The 21,132-nt window shown below is 38.6% G+C and overlaps 1 protein-coding gene across 6 annotated transcripts in view; it reads left to right on the plus strand.

Annotated features, from left to right (window-relative positions):
• The window catches only part of STXBP4 (syntaxin binding protein 4), a 256,034-nt gene that overhangs the window by 180,111 nt on the left and 54,791 nt on the right, over window positions 1–21,132 (plus strand). For 4 of the 6 annotated variants that reach the window (XM_021672796.2, XM_021672795.2, XM_064367562.1 and 1 more), the window contains one exon: window positions 330–11,205. The exons of 1 other annotated variant lie outside the window; for it this stretch is intronic. In XM_021672796.2, coding sequence (XP_021528471.2) covers window positions 330–444 — 115 coding nt within the window. In that variant the 3' untranslated portion in view covers window positions 445–11,205. Of the gene's footprint in view, window positions 1–329; window positions 11,206–13,702; window positions 14,001–21,132 lie in introns of those variants that run through there. One more of the 6 variants, XR_002478910.2, reaches the window with a different exon arrangement.

The raw sequence follows: 21,132 nt of genomic DNA on the forward strand, positions 1-21,132 counted from the left end.
AAAGGAGAACAAGAAACGGATTCCAGAGATGTTACAGCAAGGCAATCATTGGACTTGCTGACTGACTGAATATCAGATACTGAAAGGAGAGGCGTTAGAGATGCTGCGTTCACCTGCATTCGTTTATAACCAAAGAAGAAAGAAAGAAATGGCCTTTGTTGAACCTTAAAATGTGTCTAAGACTTATTAAAACTATTGGATCTACTTCTAACTGCTTCCTATCACAGGGACTTTACTAGGGTAGAAGCAATGTCACCAGGATCAGTACTTGCATGGATGAGTAGAAAGCCAGTCTTTCGGATTCTAATTGCATTCTTGTTCTTCTCAAGTCACGTAACACAGACTACATCCTGGATCCATCCTGTGATGAGTGTCCTGAATCTGTCTCGCTCAGAGGAGAATGAAGAGGATTGCTCTAGAGAACTCCCCAACCAGGAAAGTTGATGGTTTTCCTTAGGAAGTGGAGTTCCATGGTCATCTGGCATCTCGATCTACATGGACGACGTGAGCAGAGACACATAACATCCAATTCTGAGATGCAACAGTCTAAAATAGGAGTGAAGCATACACTACTTCTTGAACGGTAAAATAGAGACTCTGGACTTTGGATATTTTTGTAAAACTTTTGATATTTCTGTATTACATTTTAAAAAAATCAGTCACCACTATGGTAGTTCTTTGAGAATAATCTAGTCATATTTTTTGAAATCACATAATTAGACTTTATAATATATATACTTTTTCATATATAATTAGATCTTTCTTTGTAATTTCATATGTAGTTCTTCATAAGGTCTTGACATATTGAAAAAGTATATGAACATAATGAAACACCTCATTAATTTGATAATTCATTAACCTTTTATATTCATCTATTAGGAAAGTGATCTTAGCAGGCTTTTTGGAATTTGAGGATCACATTTAGACATCTGATGGGCTAATGAATACAGCTTATATCTTTATTGAGCTTTCTAATTTACAAAATGCTTTGCAGACCTCATTTTATTTAAACCATACAACATGCCTGTGAGGTTGATTTGGTGGATATGTTTATTCTTGTTTTTCAGTAGGGAAGTAGCAGTTCAGAGAGAGGAAGCTCCCTATCCGAGCACTGAGACTCACTCCTAAGTCTTCTGATTCCACGTCCAGTCCCCTTCCCCCAACACCCTGCTGTCCCCACAGAGGGAGGTCACAGCCCATCATGCAGGGCACTGTGATTGTGTTGATGCAGCTGGCTCCACAGCTGTGCATTCCACAGAGATTCAGAAGGCACCTCTTCAGTCAAACATGGCCCCTCTATAACCTTACTATTCTTCTCCTATAAACCTTTCCCCCTTCTCAGCACCCAAGCCCCCAACAAGTAGGCAAGCTGCATTGTGATATTGTTTCAACAGGCTTCTTTCAGCAGCTCATGTTTTTCTGAAGTGAAGGACGTGGTTTGCCCTGCTTAGGTTGCCCTTCCCAGAGCAATGGTTTGAGGGGAGCTAATGAGAAGAGAGATATCTTTTAAAACATTGCGGCTCTACTTGAAACAAGATGGAAGCCTAAAGCCCAAGTCAAGCAGCACCCAGCACTGCTGTGCAGTCCTAGAACTCCTTAGAACATAGTGTAAGAACCATCCATTGTAAGCATTTTATAGATGAGTAAATTGAGATCCTAAGTCTCCTAATCTACTGAATTTCATATGGTATATAATACAGATTTATGTGGTAAAGATATATATACATTGTGCTCAACTATACCTTCCTGAATACACTTAGGATTTATTATTTATGTCTTGAGTAATAATATAAGTCAACTCCAGATTGATAGGTAGTCATTAGCCATGAAAAATGTTTCAGGATGGCTAGAGAAGACTTGTGTTTTGCCTGATAGCCATTTGAACGTTAGGAGAGGGAGCTATTTCCTTGCACCACCACCACCCGTCCACCCCCCACCCCTCAGCCCCCCCAACGCCAGAGGTGAATGAGGTATTCTATATGGTAGTGTCTATAATTGTGAATGTGCAAACTTTTTGTTGTTGTCAAATTAATGGTATGAAATTTTTCTCCCTCTGCTTGGAGAATTTTCTAATTTGTTTCTAGTGAGCAAAACAAAGGAGGTGTTTGAGTCACTGGAAATCAGAGTACTCAGACACCAGCCCACCAACAAAGAGACCTCATCTTTTCACTGCTATTTTGTACCACTTGCCTCCCTGTTTCTGTCAAATTCCTAGTGAAAAAGGCCTGAACAATTATAATGATATTATTTATTGAGTATTTTGTGCCATACATTGTGATGAGCAGTTTGCATATATTTATTTATGATCTTCTTCCATGAAATAGAAACCATTCCATGAAATAGAAACTGTAATTATTCCCATTTCTAAAAGAATAAATTTAGGTTTAGATAGTTAGTAATCTTTGCTGAAGGGTCACAAAGCACCTACGTGTAGAAGCTAGGGTTCAAGGCAGATCTGTGAGTCCTGAACCTGTTCTCTACACCACTATGCAGAGCTGCTTAGATTTATTGTCCATGGGTACATTTTATACAAAGGCAGGTTCTATTTCAGTGCCATAAGGAACTTTCTAGTAGCTAAAGCTGATAAGGAAAGAATTCCCCAGGAGAAGATGGAAGCACTGGTTTTAGTCAATCTAAATTTTTTATTTGGGGGATGTTGCTGAGGAGGTTCAGTGTGTGAATAGACTGGACCAGTTGGCCACTCTCTCAGATTCCCTCTTCATAAAGCTTCTATGACCTCTACACCAGCAGGTAGATGCCATAAGAGATGCTCAAAAAAGAACCATGGTTGGGGCTTAGCAATAATCCTTTTCTAATGCTAGGACCCTCAAATTATGTTTTGGCGAGTAGCCAGTCTTTCTTTAGCATCAATCAACTGTAGCAGCATGGTCATCATAAAGTCTTCATTGACTCACTGGCTTGGATTTTAGGGTTAGAAAATCTGAATACTCTTATGTCCTTCCATCTCACTTTACTAGCGTGCCCAGATTTAGTCATCCTTACTCACTCATTCCCTCAAAATATTTTTTGAGCACCAACAATGTGACAAGCACTGTGCTAGGCACTGTGGTGAAGTAGAACCATTGCTAATCATTTCCTGGGTTCCACTTACTCTTGATTTAAAAAAAACAACAAAGTTTTTGTGTGGCCAGAATTAAACAGCTTCTTCTTAATTTTTTATTTTTTATTTTTTATTTTTATTTTTTGATACGGAGTCTCACTCTGTCACCCAGGCTGGAGTGCAATGGCGCACTGTCAGCTGACCGCAACCTCCACCTTCCGGGTTCAAGCAATTCTCCTGCCTCAGCCTCCGAAGTAGCTGGGATTACAGGTGCATGCCACCATGCCCGGCTAATTTTTTTGTATTTTTAAGTAGAGACAGGGTTTCACCATGTTGGCCAGGCTGGTCTCGAACCCCTGACCTCGTGATCCACCCCACTCAGCCTCCCAAAGTGCTGGGATTACAGGCTTGAGCCACCTCGCCCAGCTGAATTTTAAAACTAATCCATTTTCTTTTGAAAAAAAATCAAGTACTATGGAAGCGAATAAAGTAAGAGATAGCCCATCTTAACTTTCTGGAGGTAGCAGTCACTAATACTGTGGTGAGTTATTTTATTCAAAGGAAATCACACTGTTAAGCAGCTTGCTTTTGATTTGTTATGTTGTGGCCATCTTTTCATGTCAATACATAGATTAATGTTTTATTTCAAATGTCTACATAAAATATCACAACCCACACAACTCATAATTTGTGTGGCCAGCAATTTATTGAACACTAAAATGTTTTAAGTTTTCTTCTTACTGACAATGTCATAGTGAACATTTATATATTCATTAAATCCTCTTCCATCTTTGTACCCTAGTGCTAGTATGTATATAGTGTGAATACATTCATAAATTTCTTGATCAAAGCTAGGTCAAAGTTACATTCATTTTAATTGTGGTAGATATTCATAAATTCTCCTCTATAAAAGTAGGACCAACTTGCATTACCACCAATAGTGTATATGAGCCTTTTTTTCTATGTATGATAGGACTTTTTTTAGTCCAAAGGTTGCTATAGATTTTCTGGGGTTTTTTTTGTCCTTGAAAGAATAACCTTCCTTCTACCAAGTTCAAGAACCTGAGTTTTTTTAATCATTAAGTTTTAGATTTCCTTTAGCAGCAGAGACTGGCTTGCTGTATATAGGGAAGTCTAGCAGTGACTAACTCACTATATGTCAAACATATCATTACTCTTCTCTTTTCCTACTTTACATGTAATGATGGCAAGGACCAACTTTTAAAGGAGCTAAATTGGGTAAGAACCTTCAGTGAAGTACCAAACACATATAAATGCATCTTCGAGTTCTTTGGGCCTCAGTTTCCCTATCTGACTAATGAGGATAGTAATCCCTTGCCTTTTCCAAAACTAGTTCAACTCAGCAAACACTTCCTGACCACCTACTAAATGCCAGGCAAAAAGTGAAAGTTGTATTCTATGAGGCTAAATGGCACTGATTCTCAAAACAAGGAGCTCATAGTCTAAAACCGTTTTTTCTTTCTTTTTTTTTTTCTCAAAAACATTTCAAAGGGGTAAGAAGTTAGGGGATTGTTTATTAAGAACCCCTGAAGAGTGACCCTTTTCACTCTCTTAAATTTGAATAATTCCAAAATAATATTAACACCTCTTAACTAGAAAGGAAAAAAAAAGGAACATGCCACAAGAGGAGCCTCTCCAATAATAAATGCAAAGCAGCTGTCAAAATATAGAGTCAAATGATACTTTCATAAAGTGCTTGCACAATTAGAAAATGTTATCTTTTTTCTAGGGAGAAATGGAACATTTTTATTTTCTCTGCTAAGTGAAATGCAACTTTTTGAAGAATCAACATGCTTGACATTTTTACAATGCACATAAAGAACTGAACTATCATTAAAACAACTTACCCACTCTATTGCATGTAACTTTTGAGAAGATGAAAAGAACTTTAAACAGAATGCCTGTGGAGCTTTACTTTAGAAATGAAATAACCAAGGTGTTTTAACTACAACTATCTGCATGTAATATTGTGCCTGCATAATGATTTTGTAAATATTAACTACAATTCTGTATTTGCTTTCTTCATATGACTTTTTACATTTAAACTTATACTATTTCTGTCTACTTTTTTCAAAAGTTCAATTTTTACTTTTGGAGGTTGGGTTGGTCAGAGTTTCCCTCAGTAGTTCTGTCCCTCGTTCCATTCCCCCATCACCCAGTTATTCTCTGTATCACTCTACCCTGTTTATTTCTTTCACATTATTTATCAGTTTGCCCTAATCTTGTTTTGTTTGTTGTCTTCCTCAATATTGGAAGTAGTCATGCTTCGTGAGGACAGGGATTTTGTCTTCTTGTATTCATTTACTCACTTAAACACTTACCGAGAGCTACTACATGCTACTAGATACACTTCACTAAGTAGTAGGGATATAATGTGGGATATATCTGTTTCTAGCCCTTGTGTAATTCGTATTCTATGCAAAGGATATATAAGTGAAATTAACCAAAGCTTTTTTCATTTATTTTTCTTCTTCCCATTCTTTATCAGATATTTGAACTACTGTGCCGTTTAATATTCATTAAGTTAAGAAAGGGTGTGATATCAGAAAGCAGAGGAAAGCATGTTCTTTTGAGTTTCAAAAATCTAGCTCCTTGGGGAACTGGAAAGGATTTATTATTTAAATCAAAGATTTGAGAGCATATATAATGAGGAAGATGAGGCTTTCTTACACACTGTCTAGGAAATAATTCCCCTGGCTGTGCGGAGGAGAAAAAAGAACAAATGTTGGTAGGGCTCAGAGAAAGGGACCTGTGCTTAACCTTCTGGACCAAGTTCCAGGGAGCAGCAAAACCTCAATTAGATTTGTCCCCTAGAATGGACATGATTATGTGGTGTGTTTAGGCATTGGGACCTTGGACAACTCCAGTGAGCTTCCTTCAGCCCAATGTGGTCTACATTGGAGGATTAGATTGATTTCTGTGAACCCAAAAGGATCACAGGAGTAGCAGGAAGACCTGCTGGACCTGAATGAGGATTTTTTCCATTCAATCCACATGTTCTCTCAATGGAAATCAGTTCGGACAATAACATTAGACCATCCCAACTCAGGGTGCCTTAGCATTAGGTAAGCCTCTGCTGTGGTCTGAATATTTATGCCCAGCCCCTAAATTCATATATTGACACCTAACCCCCAAGGTACCAGTATTAAGAGGTAAGGCTCTAGGGAGGTGATTAGGTCATGAGGCTCCATCCTGGTGAATGGGATTAGTACCCTTATGAAAGAGGCTTAAGGGAACCGGTTTGCCCCTTCTGCTTTGTGAGGATGCAGCACGAAGTCACCAAACATTGAAGCAGAGAGAAAGCCCTCACCAGAATCTAAATCTGCTGGTATGTTCATCTTGCACTTTCCAGCCTCTAGAACTGTGGACGATACATTTATATTGTTTATAAATTACCCAGTCTAAGTATTTTGTTATAGCAGCTCCTAAATGGACTAAGACAGCCCACAGAGTTTAGCAGTTACCCCAAGGAAAGGAAAGAACTGCAAGATTAGTGTTACTCAGGATCGTTTAGTCCCTATTCCTAGTGTTTCTGTGTAGAGAGTGCCCCATTAAAGTAACACTTTTGGCCTGTCTCTGCTTCTTCCCTAGGCAATGATTTACCTAATTTGTGAGTTTAGGATTAAAAAAAGGAATACATTCTAGAACATTTCTTAAATATATTCTCTTTTCTCCGTTTCATGCAAACATGGCCTATTTATTTTTCAAGTCTTTCTCATTTCTTACCTGGATGATTTCAACATAGGTAATACAGCTTCTTCCTTCTCCACCACACCTGTCCCCATCAATCTACCCATCACATTTCTGTTAGAATTTTCTTAACACAAAAACTGCTTCTATTGCTCCTTTGTTAGTCTTCAGTAGTTCCCTAGCACCTTCTATTGTCTGAGCCCCTGGCTTTCTCTCTAGCATCATTTCTTATCCCCAACAGTTGGTCAGATATACTGTTCTCTGTCTAGGAAGCTTCTCCTGCCCTATTCCTGCATCAGATTTCTTCTCATACATAAAGACTCTGCTTTCATTTTACCTCTTCTTTGAAGCCCTCCTTGATACATGCTGCTTTCCCCATGCCCAGGGCTGGCACTCTATGGATGCCATCCCTGCATTTTTATACACCTACCCAGCCCCTCTTCCATTTCAGGAGTGGTGGAGCAAGAACTTCCACCCCAAGAGAGCTGCTGGCCTGTTTGTCCAGCACTCATTTGGTTACTATATTTACTAATATACTTTTATCTACTGAGTTGGGTTATTGAGTCTTAGAGGCTTGAATTCTGGTCCTACCTTCTCTTTCTCCGTGTGGTAATGAAATCTGGAACTCTGGTTAAAGCCAACTAGTCTCTCTCACTGTGGCTGTTCCACTCAACATCAATAGCTAAGTGAGTAAGTCAGGTGGAAGTGGGAAGGAAATGGGAAAACAGAAAACTGGCCAGGATAGTCTGTTGTTTCTTAACTGTTGTTGCTCTGGGGTATTTTATTTTAAAATCCTGGACTCTGAAATCCTATCCCAGTTGCCTATTGCTGAATACCTTTTAATAAAGTATCTATCACACTATGTTTGTAATTAATTTGGTTAGGAAAGTAGGGCATGTGTCATCTCTCCTAGTAGACTGTGAGTCCTTTATTATTGACTCAGAGTCCATATATTATTTTTTATTCCTCACACAAGACATAGCACAGTAAAATTTAATAAATGTTTACAGAATAAATTTAAAATGTCACATTGTTTTCAAAAAAAGCTATTTTAGCTGTTTCCTGTTTCTGGCAGGGAAATAAAAATTGAATTAAAAAGAAAATGAGATGGAGGTTTAAGTAAGCATGTCTGTACTAACTAGTTCCACTAATGTGGGAACAATATAATGGATTTTGCTGAAGAAGGAAGTGTATGCTACTTAAGTTTGGCCATAAAACTCACAGTATGATTGCAGTAAAAGGATTGTAAAGCACATACTCACACATTGTTGATTTGCCCAAGGTTTTAAAGCAATACCACAGAATGATTTTGGTATAGAAGGGTAGATAAAGCCTGAAAAGAAAATACAAGGTTAGTTGCAGAGCAGCAGCAAACTTCTGTTCTTATGGGTTAATTAATCATGTTACTGAAGAATTGATTTGACACAAGGGAGCTATGTGTTGCCACAGTACTCTGAAATTGCAGAAATTATCTCATCTAAAACTAACCCCACTGGAATTGCTCGACTGTTCTGTTTCACAGTGAAGAAATTCATCTTTCATCAGCACATCTGAGAAGGGAAAACAGGAAAACAAAACAAATTGAGTAGATGATAAAGTGACCTTATAGGCATAGGTAATATAGACTGGTAAAATCAGAAATTTCTAGGAAATGGAATATGAAAAGATGTTTATGAGAAGATCCTATTTCTTTAGGCAGTTTTATCATTCAGAGAAGTAATCCATGCATTTAATCTAATGCCAGTTTTTATTTTTGTTTGGTGATTACCACACAAAAATGAAAAGCTGGCACCAAATTAAATGCATGGGTTACTTCTCTGAATAATAAAAGTATTCAATATAAGGAAAATTTGAAGGAAACAGAATGCATACATATACAAACACACATTTAGTATATATGTGTGTGTGTGTATATATATATGTGTGTGTGTGGTGTATATATTTGTATGTATATACACCACACACACACACACACACACACACACACACACACACATTGGTGGAATAAGAAATATTTAATAAAGCCTACACAATTTCAAGAATATGGCCAAACACTAGTGGTTCCTCACTTACCAGTAGAAGTCCCACTACAAATGGAAAGTGGGAAGTCTATGACGTTACCTCAGTTTTACTGTTCATTGACTATATTTCTTCTGTCTCTATAAGTACCATATTACCAATTAGTATTTCATCAGTTATAAGATTCATCATTATTTTATGTATAACTAAAAATGAAAAAAAGATTTAAAATATGGCTTAGTACTTAGAATTTTTATCTTAGAGCCCTTCAAGTAAATCCAAAGGAACTATTTCAGCATAGATATTTTTTAAATCGTGTGTAAAAGAAAATGAAATATAAATAGATTATGATATTAGCAAAGCTTCTGTACATTCAGAATTGAACTCTTCTGCATCTCTTTTTTGAATCAGAGTTGTCATAAACCACATTTTTTTTCAATAACACCCTCTCTGCCATCAAGATGAACAGCATTTCTTAAAGGAATATTCTACTGCGGTCTCAGATATTTTTCCCTGTCTTAGACATTCATTCTACAATGCTGATGCTGGCACTTTTTTTTTTTTTATCTTGTCAAAAGGACTTAATAGAAAAATTTTAGATAACTATCAGGATTTATATTCCTTCCTTAATAGTCCTTAAATGGTTTATTGACCAAAAAGTAAAGGAGTAACAATCTAGTCATACCATGGAAAGAACAAACAAATTCATGCATACATAGGCAAAGACGACCATATCACTATGACTGCCTGGCCGACAGCAACTGCAAGACATCATTTATTGTAAGACGCTTCCTGTAATATGTTTAATTCCTCTGTGAATTAGGAAGTGGCCCAAGGGTGAAAAGTAGTAGGGAAATAGAGAAATAAGATCGACCCAAAGGGAAAGCGGAAAAAAACCCACAAACAGTGTGATGTCAAGAAAAGCCCATTCTGGAGATGACTTTGGTTCACTTCCACAGGGGAGCCCTAGAAACAAAAAGGTTCTACAGTAGATTCAAGTGAGAGACCAGAGAACCAGGAATATTTATACCTCTGCACAATCAGTCATTGCATAGGGGTGTGGGTAGGTGTAAATTTCCAGGTGCTTACAGCCTGTAATGCAGTCAAAGCCTGTTCTTGTAGCCTGAGGACAGCCCTCCAACAAAGAGGTGCAGGTGCTGAGTGTTAGAGTGAAAGCACAGGGAGCTATGGTGCATGAGCGTGGAAGAGGAATCCGAGAGTACTCGCAGTGCTTACTATACATCCAAATGCTAAAGATGCTTAGATGTAAAAAATGTGTGTCTTAGAATCAATGAAATATGGTATGGAGAATCAAGTCTCCTTGTTCCTGGCTTATCCCATAGCATACTTAAAATTCAGCTAAATTTGAAATGCCTTAACAAGTGAAACAGGCTTTCTGAAAAATTATTTCAATCAAAACTGTGTTAAAAGCTATTTCTAAAAACCCTAACGTGAAATACTTAGACAAGATCAAGTGATTTGTCCCTGGATTCAAGCAATTGAATGACTAAACAATCCAAGACAGATCATTTTGTATTATTTACTCTGCAAAGTGAATCTTTAAGGCTGTGGACAATGCAAACTACCTCAGTAATCTATTCCAGTATCTTATTCCTTGCCAATTTCAGACAAACCTTCCCACCTATGATATGAGGCTTCCTTAGAATTCTTGATTACTTACTTAAGATATAATCAAACCAAAATATTTTTAAAACACAGTTAGTGAGTGTACATGACATAGATATCCTCAAGAATTCTTAGGTCATCTATAAATCACCACAAACTTTTTGGAAAGCAGTCTTGGAATATCTACCAAGAGCCTTAAAAATGTCTTCTTCTGTGAATTTATCCTCACAAATGACCTCAAGTTTAGACCAAACAAAAAATGCTTAAAAGACTTGTTGAAGCATGATTTAAAATAGAAATGATTGCCTAAATGCCTGAAACCAGGGGAATGTCTAAATAAAATATTATATCTAACATGATATAAAATGTTTAATAATGTTTAATGATACTAGGAAAGTATCACAATATAACATCAAGTGGTAATAAAAGGAAACATCTGTATACAATATAAAACCAATAGTATTGTATATATAAACACCATAGAAGATCTGAAGAAAATATTAGATGGTATTATTTGTGATATCTATTTTATTTGTTATATTTTTCTGCATGCTACTCTACAGTAAACATGTCTTTTATAAGAAAAAAATGCTATTTATTATGTATAAAAATGTATGTCTTTTTATGTGCTGAGTTCTGTAAATGTCTATTAGGTTTGCTTGGTCCAGGTCTGAGTTCAAGTCCTGGATATCCTTGTTAATTTTCTGTCTCGTTGATCTGTCTAATATTGACAATGGGATATTAAAGTCTCCCACTATTACTGTGTGGGAGTCTAAGTCTCTTTGTAATCATTAAGAACTTGCTTTATGTATCTGGGTGCTCCTGTATTGAGCATGTATATATTTAGGATCGTTAGCTCTTCTTGTTGCATTGATCATTTTACCGTTATGTAATGTCCTTCTTTGTCTCTTTTGATCTTTGTTGTTTTAAAGTCTATTTTATCAGAGACGAGAATTGCAACTTTTTTTTTTTTTTTTTTTGCTCTCCATTTGCTTGGTAAATCTTCCTCCATCCCTTTATTTTGAGCCTTTGTGTATCCTTGCATGTGAGATGGATTTCCTGGACACAGCACACCTATGGGTTTTGACTTTTTATCCAATTTGCCAGTCTGTGTCTTTTGATTGGGGCATTTAGCCCATTTACATTTAGGGTTAATATTGTTGTGTGTGAATTTGATCCTGCCATTTTGATGCTAGATGGCTGTTTTGCCTGTTAGTTGATGCAGTTTCTTCGTTGTGTTGTTGCTCTTTATCGTTTGGTAAGTTTTTGGAGTGGCTGGTACTGGTTGTTCCTTTCTATGTTTAGTGCCTCTTTCAGGAGCTCTTGTAAAGCAGGCCTGGTGGTGATGAAATCTCTGAGTACTTGCTTGTTCATAAAGGATTTTATTTCTCCTTCACTTATGAAGCTTAGTTTGGCCGGATATGAAATTCTGGGTTGAAAGTTCTTTTCCTTAAGTATGTTGAATATTGGCCCTCACTCTCTTCTGGCTTGTAGGGTTTCTGCTGAGAGATCTGCTGTGAGTCTGATGGGCTTCCCTTTGTGGGTAACCTGACCTTTCTCTCTGGCTGCCCTTAGCATTTTCTCCTTCATTTCAACCCTGGTGAATCTGACGATTATGTGCCTTGGGGTTGCTCTTCTTGAGGAATATCTTTGTGGTGTTCTCTGTATTTCCTGGACTTGAATATTGGCCTGCCTTGCTAGGTTGGGGAAGTTTTCCTGGATAATATCCTGAAGAGTATTTTCCAGCTTGGATTCATTCTCTCTGTCACATTCAGTTACACCTATCAAACGTAGATTAGGTCTTTTCACATAGTCCCGACAAAGGACATGGATCAACCTTGAAACCATCATTCTCAGCAAACTGACACAAGAACAGAAAATCAAACACCACATGTTCTCACTCATAGGTGGATGTTGAACAATGAGAACACATGGACACAGGGAGGGGAGCATCACACACTGGGGTCTGTTGGGAGAAACGGGGGAGGGACAGCGGGGGGTGGGGAGTTGGGGAGAGATAGCATGGGGAGAAATGCCAGATATAGGTGATGGGGAGGAAGGCAGCAAATCACACTGCCATATGTGTACCTATGCAACAATCTTGCATGTTCTTCACATGTACCCCAAAACCTAAAATGCAATAAAAATAATAATAATAATGTGAGTACAAAATATTAAAAAAAGTATGTCTAATTTGATTATATATTTTTATTTCCACTTAAATTTTCGAGGATTATTTTGCTTTAGAATTGTATATATAATCCTGTGAAAATTTATAGGGACTAGAAAGGTGAGTGATTATACTATGGCCATGAATGAGGCCTGACCTGTATTGTCAGTAATTAAATTGATTATTGTGAAAACAACAGAAAAATTCATTTTTTGAAATGAAAATCTTTATTGAAATAATTATTTTACCATTGTGTGGTCAGATTCACTGCATTTGATGCTTATTCAGGATTTGTTTTTCCTGCTAGAAATGCTAGAGTTGTCACAGATGTGATACTTATTTTTTCATTCCCTGGGGAGGGCCAAGTTTCATGACAGAGAAATACTTGGGCCAATACTGTGATTATGGATGTCAACTTAAATATCTCAGAGCAGTATCATTGGTTGAGCAGTCCTGCAGGGCATCTGAGTTTACCGTCTTTATCTTGCCATTGTCAAAGATCCTGGACCTATTTTTTTCTGCCTTGAAAACTTTTTGCAGTAAAACCAGCAATGGATTTTAGCAGAGTTGATGCTTCATTAGGATTTTCACATCAACTCTTTGGACTTAGAGCCATGTCTAAAGTATCCTTCCTTTAGAGATAGTGCCTGGTGCAGAACTCTACAACAAAATAGCAGGTGTGCCTCTGAATAGTCTTTGCAGGAAGCACAAAATCCTAGAGTTGAGGTGAATGTGTAAGTTCCTCTAGTCCAACCAGCTTTCAAATGAAAGAATCCTTCTAAAGCACTCCTGGCCAATAGCTCATCAAGATTTTGCTTAGATATTCTTATTGAGTGGGAACTTACTAACTCCTTTAAATATTTCTTATTTTGCCTAAGGCTAAGTTTTTAAAACCTCTTAATATTCAGCCAAGATTATTGATTTATCTATAAGGAATAATCTGTGAATTAACCTCCTGTAGATTTCCCTTGCTGACCAGGGAATACCTACCTCCCCATTGGAACTAGGCCAGATGCCAGTCCATTTTGACCATACCCCATCATGGTATTTTAGAGTACACCTGCATAAGATACATGGTGCCATGTACATGGAAACCGACTGCTCTCATGTTACAGGTTTGAACTGTGTCCCCCGAAAATTTGTATGTTGAAGTCTTAAAATTGGCATTATGTTGTCACAAGCCAAAGAACTATCAGAAGCTAGGAGACAGGCCTGGAATGGAAACCGCCTCCCCACTACCTACCCGCTGGGCCAAAGGGAGCAGTGCCCAGCTGACACCTTGACCTTGGACTTCTAGCCTCCAAACTGTGAGACAATAAATTTCTGTTGCTTATGTTGCTCAATTTGTGTGCTTTGTTTTGGCAGTCCTAGCAAACTTATATATTCCCCAATCCAGAACTCTCCTCCTTTGACTAATAAAAACAGCAATAACTACAGTATTATTACCCTGAGTGACTGGTCTCACTATTGGTCATTCTTTGTAGATGTGAGTTATTGCCCTATTGAGATCAGAAGTCCTCTCACTTAGAGGCATATCTAGGACTTTTTTCTTGTGGAGTGAGCTCACTCAACTGTAGGTAAGTTTTGACTGCTCTGGGTTAGTAGTAACAACAAACTTCCAAGTTGCACCATCTTCAAGGTGCAAGCCCGTTTGGGTGATGACCAGGCCTGGTATATTAACAGGCCCTTGTTAGCACATTAGAAACACTTGGAGAGATTTTAAAATTTACAAAGCCTAGCCAAACGCCAGACCCATTAAATCTGACTCTAAGAATAGGACCCTGGCACTTGTGTTTTAAGGATTCTAGATGATTTCAGTGTGTAGCCAAGGTTCACTGCCATAGCCTGGCCTGGGATCCAGGTAACTAAAACTTCAGCAGATTATGAAAAACAAAAGTTGCTTTCTTGGATGCACATATTCTTATAATCTCAAAATTAAAGCTTCAACCTGAACAACGCTGCAATCAGATAAACACACATACTCCAACTGCATAACTTCCTTTAATAGTACTTTTATTTTTCCAAATTTTAAGATTGTCCCTAAGTCCAGTTTCTTTTAAAAGTTAGTAATAATCTCACCAACTCACATTTACTTAGAAGTTACAGTTTAAAGTTTACATCTCATAATAAGTTGGTGAGATAGGGCAAGCATTATTTCCATTTTGCATGCAAGGAAAAACTAAGGTTCAGATAAGTTATGTGACTTTCCTGAGTCATGTTAGAGTAACGGACCCCTGATTTTTAAACTGGAGGTCCCAAATCCTGCGAACTCCATCAGCTCTGGGCAAGCCAGGACAGGTGGTCACCCTGCTCCTATACAAGGACTGAGCTGAGTCCTAGTTATCTGCTCTGAATGTCTGTAGAGGTTATCTAAGCCAGCTCCTCTTTTTATTGGAAAAGGAAAATACTTGGGTAAGTCCCTAGAACCCCTGCTGGAGCACCTTATACTCCTAGAAAGATGTTGAGGGGCTTCCAGGGCACAAAGGAAAGAGAAGTAACTGTGTCTCCTTCCCCAACCATGTATGTGATACATTCATTCTCTAGGATCCAAAATTCCCAGAAAGCTGTGTCAGCCATGAGATTCGTTTCATTGTTTTGTCATTGAATTGTTATAGTTTATCATTTTTTAAGTTATGCAGAAAAAAGTGACTTGGGGGAGTGCAGAGTTCTATGAATTTTTGACACATATTTAGATATTTGACCACCACCATAATCAAGATACAGAATGGTTTTATCATCTCAAGTGCTCTCTCCTACTATGCTTTTATAGCACACCCTTCCCACCCCAACTCCTGGCAATTACTGCTTTATTCTCCATAACTATAGTTTGACCTTTTTGAGAGTATCATATAAATAATCATGTATTATGTAACCTTCTGAGATGGGCTTCTTTCACCCAGCATAATGCCTTTGAGATTCATCCAGATTGTTGTGTGTATCAGTAGTTTGTTTTTATTACTGGGTTATATTTCATTGTATGGATATACCACAGTTTGTTTAGTCATTCACCCACTGAAAGTCATTTGGGTCGTTTCTAGGCCTTGGTGATTATGACATATTGGTTTTGGTTTTTGTGTAAACATACTGGTTTTTGTGTGAACATAAGTATTCATTTCTCTAGATGAAATACCCACGAGTAGGATTGCCTGATTTTGTGGTATATTGGTTTTCTATTGCTGCCCTTAAAAATTACACAAATTTAGTGACTTAAGCATTACAAATTTGTCATCCTACAGTTTTGTAGGTCAGGATGTTCTTACTGGGCTAAATTCAAGTTATCAGCAGGGCTGTACTCCTTTCTGGAGGCCCTCAGAGAGAATCCACTTACATTCAGTTTCCTGAGGTCGTAGAATTTGCCTTTTGACCCCCTTCCTCCACCTCCAAAGCAAGCAATGGCCAGTCAAGTCCAGTCCCTTTCATGTAACATCTCTGACCTTTCTTCCATTGTCATATATCTCTCTTTGACCCAACACTGAAAGGTTATCTGTTTCTAAAGATTCTTGCTCAGATTGGGTTCACCCTGATGAAATTTAGGATAATTTCACCAGTTCAAAGTTTATACTCTTAATCACATCTGCAAAATCCCTTTTCTTTTGAAGGTAACATTTTCATGTGATCTGGAAATTAGGGTATGAGCATTTATAGGGGAGAATGTTATTCTGCCTGCTTGACTTTTCAAGAAACTTCCAAGCTGTTTTCTAGAAGGGCTGTAGCATTTAACATTCCCATCAGCTGTATATGAGAGTTCCAGTTGCTCCATGCCCTTGTCAGTACTTGGTACTGTCAGTATTTTTTATTTTAACCATTCTCATTGGTTTGTAGCAGTACTTCATCATGGTTGAAATTTGCATCTTCTCATGGCTAAAGATGTTGAGCAACATTTCATCTGACTATTTGTCATCTGTGTATCCTCTTTGGTGGAATTTCTGTTCAAATATTTTGCCCATTGTTTAAATTGGGTTGTTTTCTTGCTGCGCTAGGTTTTAAGAATTCTTTTTTTTGGATGCAAGTCCTTTGTCAAATATGTGATTCTCAAATATTTTCTTGTCTAACTCCAACTTTCCCATATTTCACCTATACACCAGTTGCACACCTATAATTTTCCTGCACCTCAGGTTCTGTTTATGTCGGCCTAAACCACAGAGTGATCTGATTTGGGTTTCTAGGTCAGGGTTTTCAGATCTGAGATTGGCTCTGTCTTCTCCAAGTTGTAGTAGATCCCAGATATCTATCTATCACAATTCACTCCATTCCTACATTCCTCTTAGAGAATACAACTTTTACTCTATTAAAAAATATCATTTATAAGATCACAGAATTTCGAAAGGAAACACTGACACCTAAAAACATGGCATCTGCAACTCCTCTTACACTAATGTCCCTGCATTCCAACATTTTTTGAGTGTAGATATGGCCTTCATAAGAGAACCATTAGTGGAGTCAAATGACAGAAAGTCAGAATGAACTGGGAGGAATTTTGAGAACATTGCAGAGTAGTTCCTAAGCAAGGGGAGAGACTTCTATACCACTGAATTATATAGATGTATAGATAGCAAATCTGCTTGGAACAGTGTGATTTTTGAAGTCTAAAGACACCTGCTGATGCTCATATCAGAAATGCTGAAAATTAAGCAGAGAGTGGAAATTTTATTGCAAGCCTTCTGGAAATTTTTGTCTATGTCTGTATAATAAGGCAGCAATCTGGAGCTGTCTTGAGAATTAACTTCAAGAATCTAAAGTTGACAGAAACCAGCCCAGGCTATTTGAAAATCATTTTCTTACTGCACCAAGTAGAGGAGTTTATCGGTTAGAAACCCTGCAGGAAATAGGATCCGCCACAGATGGTCCAAATGAAGGCGCTGCTCACAAATATGTGGTAAGGGGTCAAAGAACAGGCAAGTGACGGTGAAGCACCCAGAAACTAGCAGTAGCTGGAAGCCATCTCGCTGCTTTAGGGTTGAGAGTTAAAGGGGAAACCACTGAGAATGAGACCGCAGAGGACCAGGCACCCTGCCAGAGCTGTAGTTGCAGAGGGATGCAGCTAGTATCAGAACATAGTGTCAAAGCAAGAAGGACAGAAAGAGATGGGGCCATCCCAATCTCACTCCCTCCTTTGTCTTCCCATCCTTCCTTCTCCTTTGAGAGCTTCCTGTTGCTAGAAGGAAGCCAGCCCAAAAACATTCAACGGAGAGCCCAGGGGAGGCAATCTATAGGGTTCTGCTTCTTCCTGAGGCACAGACAAGATCACAGATGGAACTGAGGGACAGGTGGAGAATAACTGGCACAGGATTAATCCAGTGATTCCTGATGCATGTGCAAGAAGTCTGCTATCTGAGAAAGATGAGAATGGGTGAATAAACAAACCGTTCATTCTTTGATGGGTAATTATCACCCACCTTCTAGGGGCACAGATGCTGCCCATGGATGAGATACACACAGTTCTTATTCTCACAGAGCTTACAGCCCATCAAGAGAAGCAGAGAAGTAGGCAGACTCAGCACAGGGGAGGAAGTAGGTGTGACAAACGCACATAATGGAGGCATGTAAGTCAGGAAAGAGAGATCTGGGAGGGCTTTTTGGAGGAAGTTATGCCTCGACAGAAATGGAAATGATTAGTAGGATTGACAAGGCTTGTGGAGAAGAGGAAAGGTGAGAGAGCCTCCTGAGTAATGACAGGATGATGAGACAGAGTGATGCCATGGGGTTCAGTGTAACCATGTAACCAGAGCACATCTTCAGGTGGGCAACCAGGTGTGGACAGTAGGAATAGCCTGAAATAAGTCTAGAGAAGTAAGCAGGGCTCAGATGCCAAAAGGCCTCATAAGCTATGTTAAGAAATCTGGACAGTCACCTAAGAGTAAGGGTGAGGCACAAAAGATCTTAAGTAGGGTGTGATCATTAATTGTATGTATCAGTTTTACTGTGTTGAGGGATACCCAGATAGCTGGTAAAACATTATTTCTAGGTGTGTCTGTGAGGGTGTTTCTGAAAAAGATTAGCATTTGAATCAGTAGACTGAATGAAGATCTGCCCTCAGCAATGTGGATGAATATCATCCAATCCACTGAAGGCCTGAACAGAGCAAAGGCAGAGGAAGGGCGAATCCTCTCTCCCTCTTCTTAAAATGGGACATCATTCTTCTGCCCTCAGACATCAAAGATCCTGGTTTTCAGGCCTTGAGACCCAGATTGGGTCTTCCACCAGCCCCACCCTCATCCTATCCCCACCTCCACCCCTAGTTCTCAGGCCTTAGAAGAGAGTCATCATTGGCTCCCTCAGTTCTCAGGACATCAGACTGGGACCAAATTACACCCTCTGTTTTCCTGGTTCTCCAGCTTACAGAGACATATCATGGAACTTCTCAGCCTCCATCATCACACAAGCCAATGCCCATAATAAATCCCCTCTTATCTCTGTACCTATATCTATACATATGGAGATACTGGCTCTGTTTCTCTGGAGAACACAGTGCAATGGCATAATACACAGGGCAATGGCATAATAATTTTTGTTTTTAAAACTCCCAGGTGTAGAGGACAACTGGGCAAGGAAAAAGACTGGAGGGAATTTTCAGACTGGCCCCTCCTCTGGCTGTGACACCCTGGCCAGGTGTCTCAACCTCCGTGAGCCTAGTTCCCTCACCTGCTCAACAACAATAATCAGGCCTGTCTTGCCTACCTCACTGGATTATTGCAAGTGGTGGATGGACATGAACAGGCTCTGGCAACCAAAAAGTACAGTCATAATTCCAAATAACGTGATGAAAAGAAAATGTGACTGATCTTGTTAATTCCCAAAGGAAATTTGTGTAGTCCTCTGACTCATTTTGCAAAGACTGGAGAGGAAATGGAGAAGGAAGCACACCAGAGCCAGCACTTTGAAAGGAGGTTGTTCATTCCATTACTTTCTAAATGGAGATTCTGTCTTCCTGGCTGTGTGGCACATGACTGCTGTCCAATAAAGAGGAATTGATGAACGGCTGAGTGGGGCTTTGTTTTGTTTTCATTTTTCAAACTCTCTTATGACCGCAGAGGGGAAAACTAAATTAATGCCATATGCCTGTAAAAATCCCTCTGACATCTTTTATTGTAATGGAAGATGACAATGGTTATCAGAGCAGAAGGAACATGCTTGAGTGAAAGTAAATACCAAACACCTTTTGGGAAACAAAGCACCTCCTGGTGACCTTTGCAGCTGTTCCACTCCCTAAATTATGGCAACCTGGAGTTGTCTAATGACAGTCTAACCAGGATTTCCTCTTATTTTCAAATGTGTGCCTCCTCCCTCTCCCTGGGTTGTGCAGAATTTTAAATGTCACAGTAATCACATTTTTCCCTAGGATAACATGAAATATCATTGCAGCTTAATGGAGATGAACAAATGATCAAATTCAGATGTTAGTGATATATCATGTTAGTGGAATGAATCTATTCCACAAGTTGCAAAGCCTCTAAATTTTGTTAACACATATAAGAAATAAAGTAGCAAAAGCTACTATTTCCAAGTCCCTACCATGCACCCAACCCTGTTCCAAGTACTTTACACCTGTCATCCCATTTACTCCTGACAGTTCTTCAGGGTGGGCATTATTGTCTCCATTTAACACATAAATTCAGATACATTCATTGAACTACTTAAAGCCACATGGCATGTGGTTATGGGAATGTCCCCCACTCAAGCTATATGGCCTTAACAAAGTTACTCAACTGCTCTAAGCCTCATATGCAGAATGCAAATATCAAAGAATCTCATTCATAAGATTGTGAAGGATTCCGTTAAATAAGTTATGTGTAGCACTTAAGTGCAGTGTCTGCAATACTGTAATCACTTACTGTATTAGTCACAATTCTTCAGAGAACCAATAGGAGATATATAGATATTAGTATTATACATATAAGGAGGTTTATTGTAAGAAATTGGCTCATGTGATTATAGAGGCTCTGAATTCCCATGATCTGCCATCTGCAAGCTACGGTAGACTCCAAAGAGCTGGTGGTATAGTTTCAGTACGAGTCTGAAGGCCTAAGAACCAAGACAGCTGAGGTCCAGTTCAAGTGTAGGAGAAGATCAATGTCCCAGCTCAAAAACAGAGAGGAAGAAATCTTTCTTATTCAGCCTTTTTATTCTGTCCAGGCCTTCAATGAAGCATGAGGCCTAAGCCCATGAGGACTGGGAGGAAAATCTGTTTTACTCATTCTATCCATTCAAATGTTAATCTCACCCAGACACACCCAGAAATGTTTAATGGGATATCTGGGCACCAAGTCAAGTTGATATATAAAATCACACTAAATGGCGCTTCATTAGCAATATGATTGTGATTGTTATTATTGTAGACCTGGTATTCTACATCTGTCTAGCCCTTTCCACATTCCCCAAAACCAAAACCAATCATCAGTATAATGATAATGAAATCAAAACTACATACAATTTTGCTCATCTCTTAGGAAATTTTTCAACATCTTACACATTTAACTCATGCCAAGAGTTACTACCACTGGGACTATTTTCTCTAATATCCTTGGGAGAAAGTGGAAATGCATGA

This window comes from Aotus nancymaae, unplaced genomic scaffold (assembly GCF_030222135.1).
Source record: "Aotus nancymaae isolate 86718 unplaced genomic scaffold, 86718_ANA_hifiasm-v0.15.2.pri h1tg000072l, whole genome shotgun sequence".
NCBI lineage: Eukaryota > Metazoa > Chordata > Mammalia > Primates > Aotidae > Aotus > Aotus nancymaae.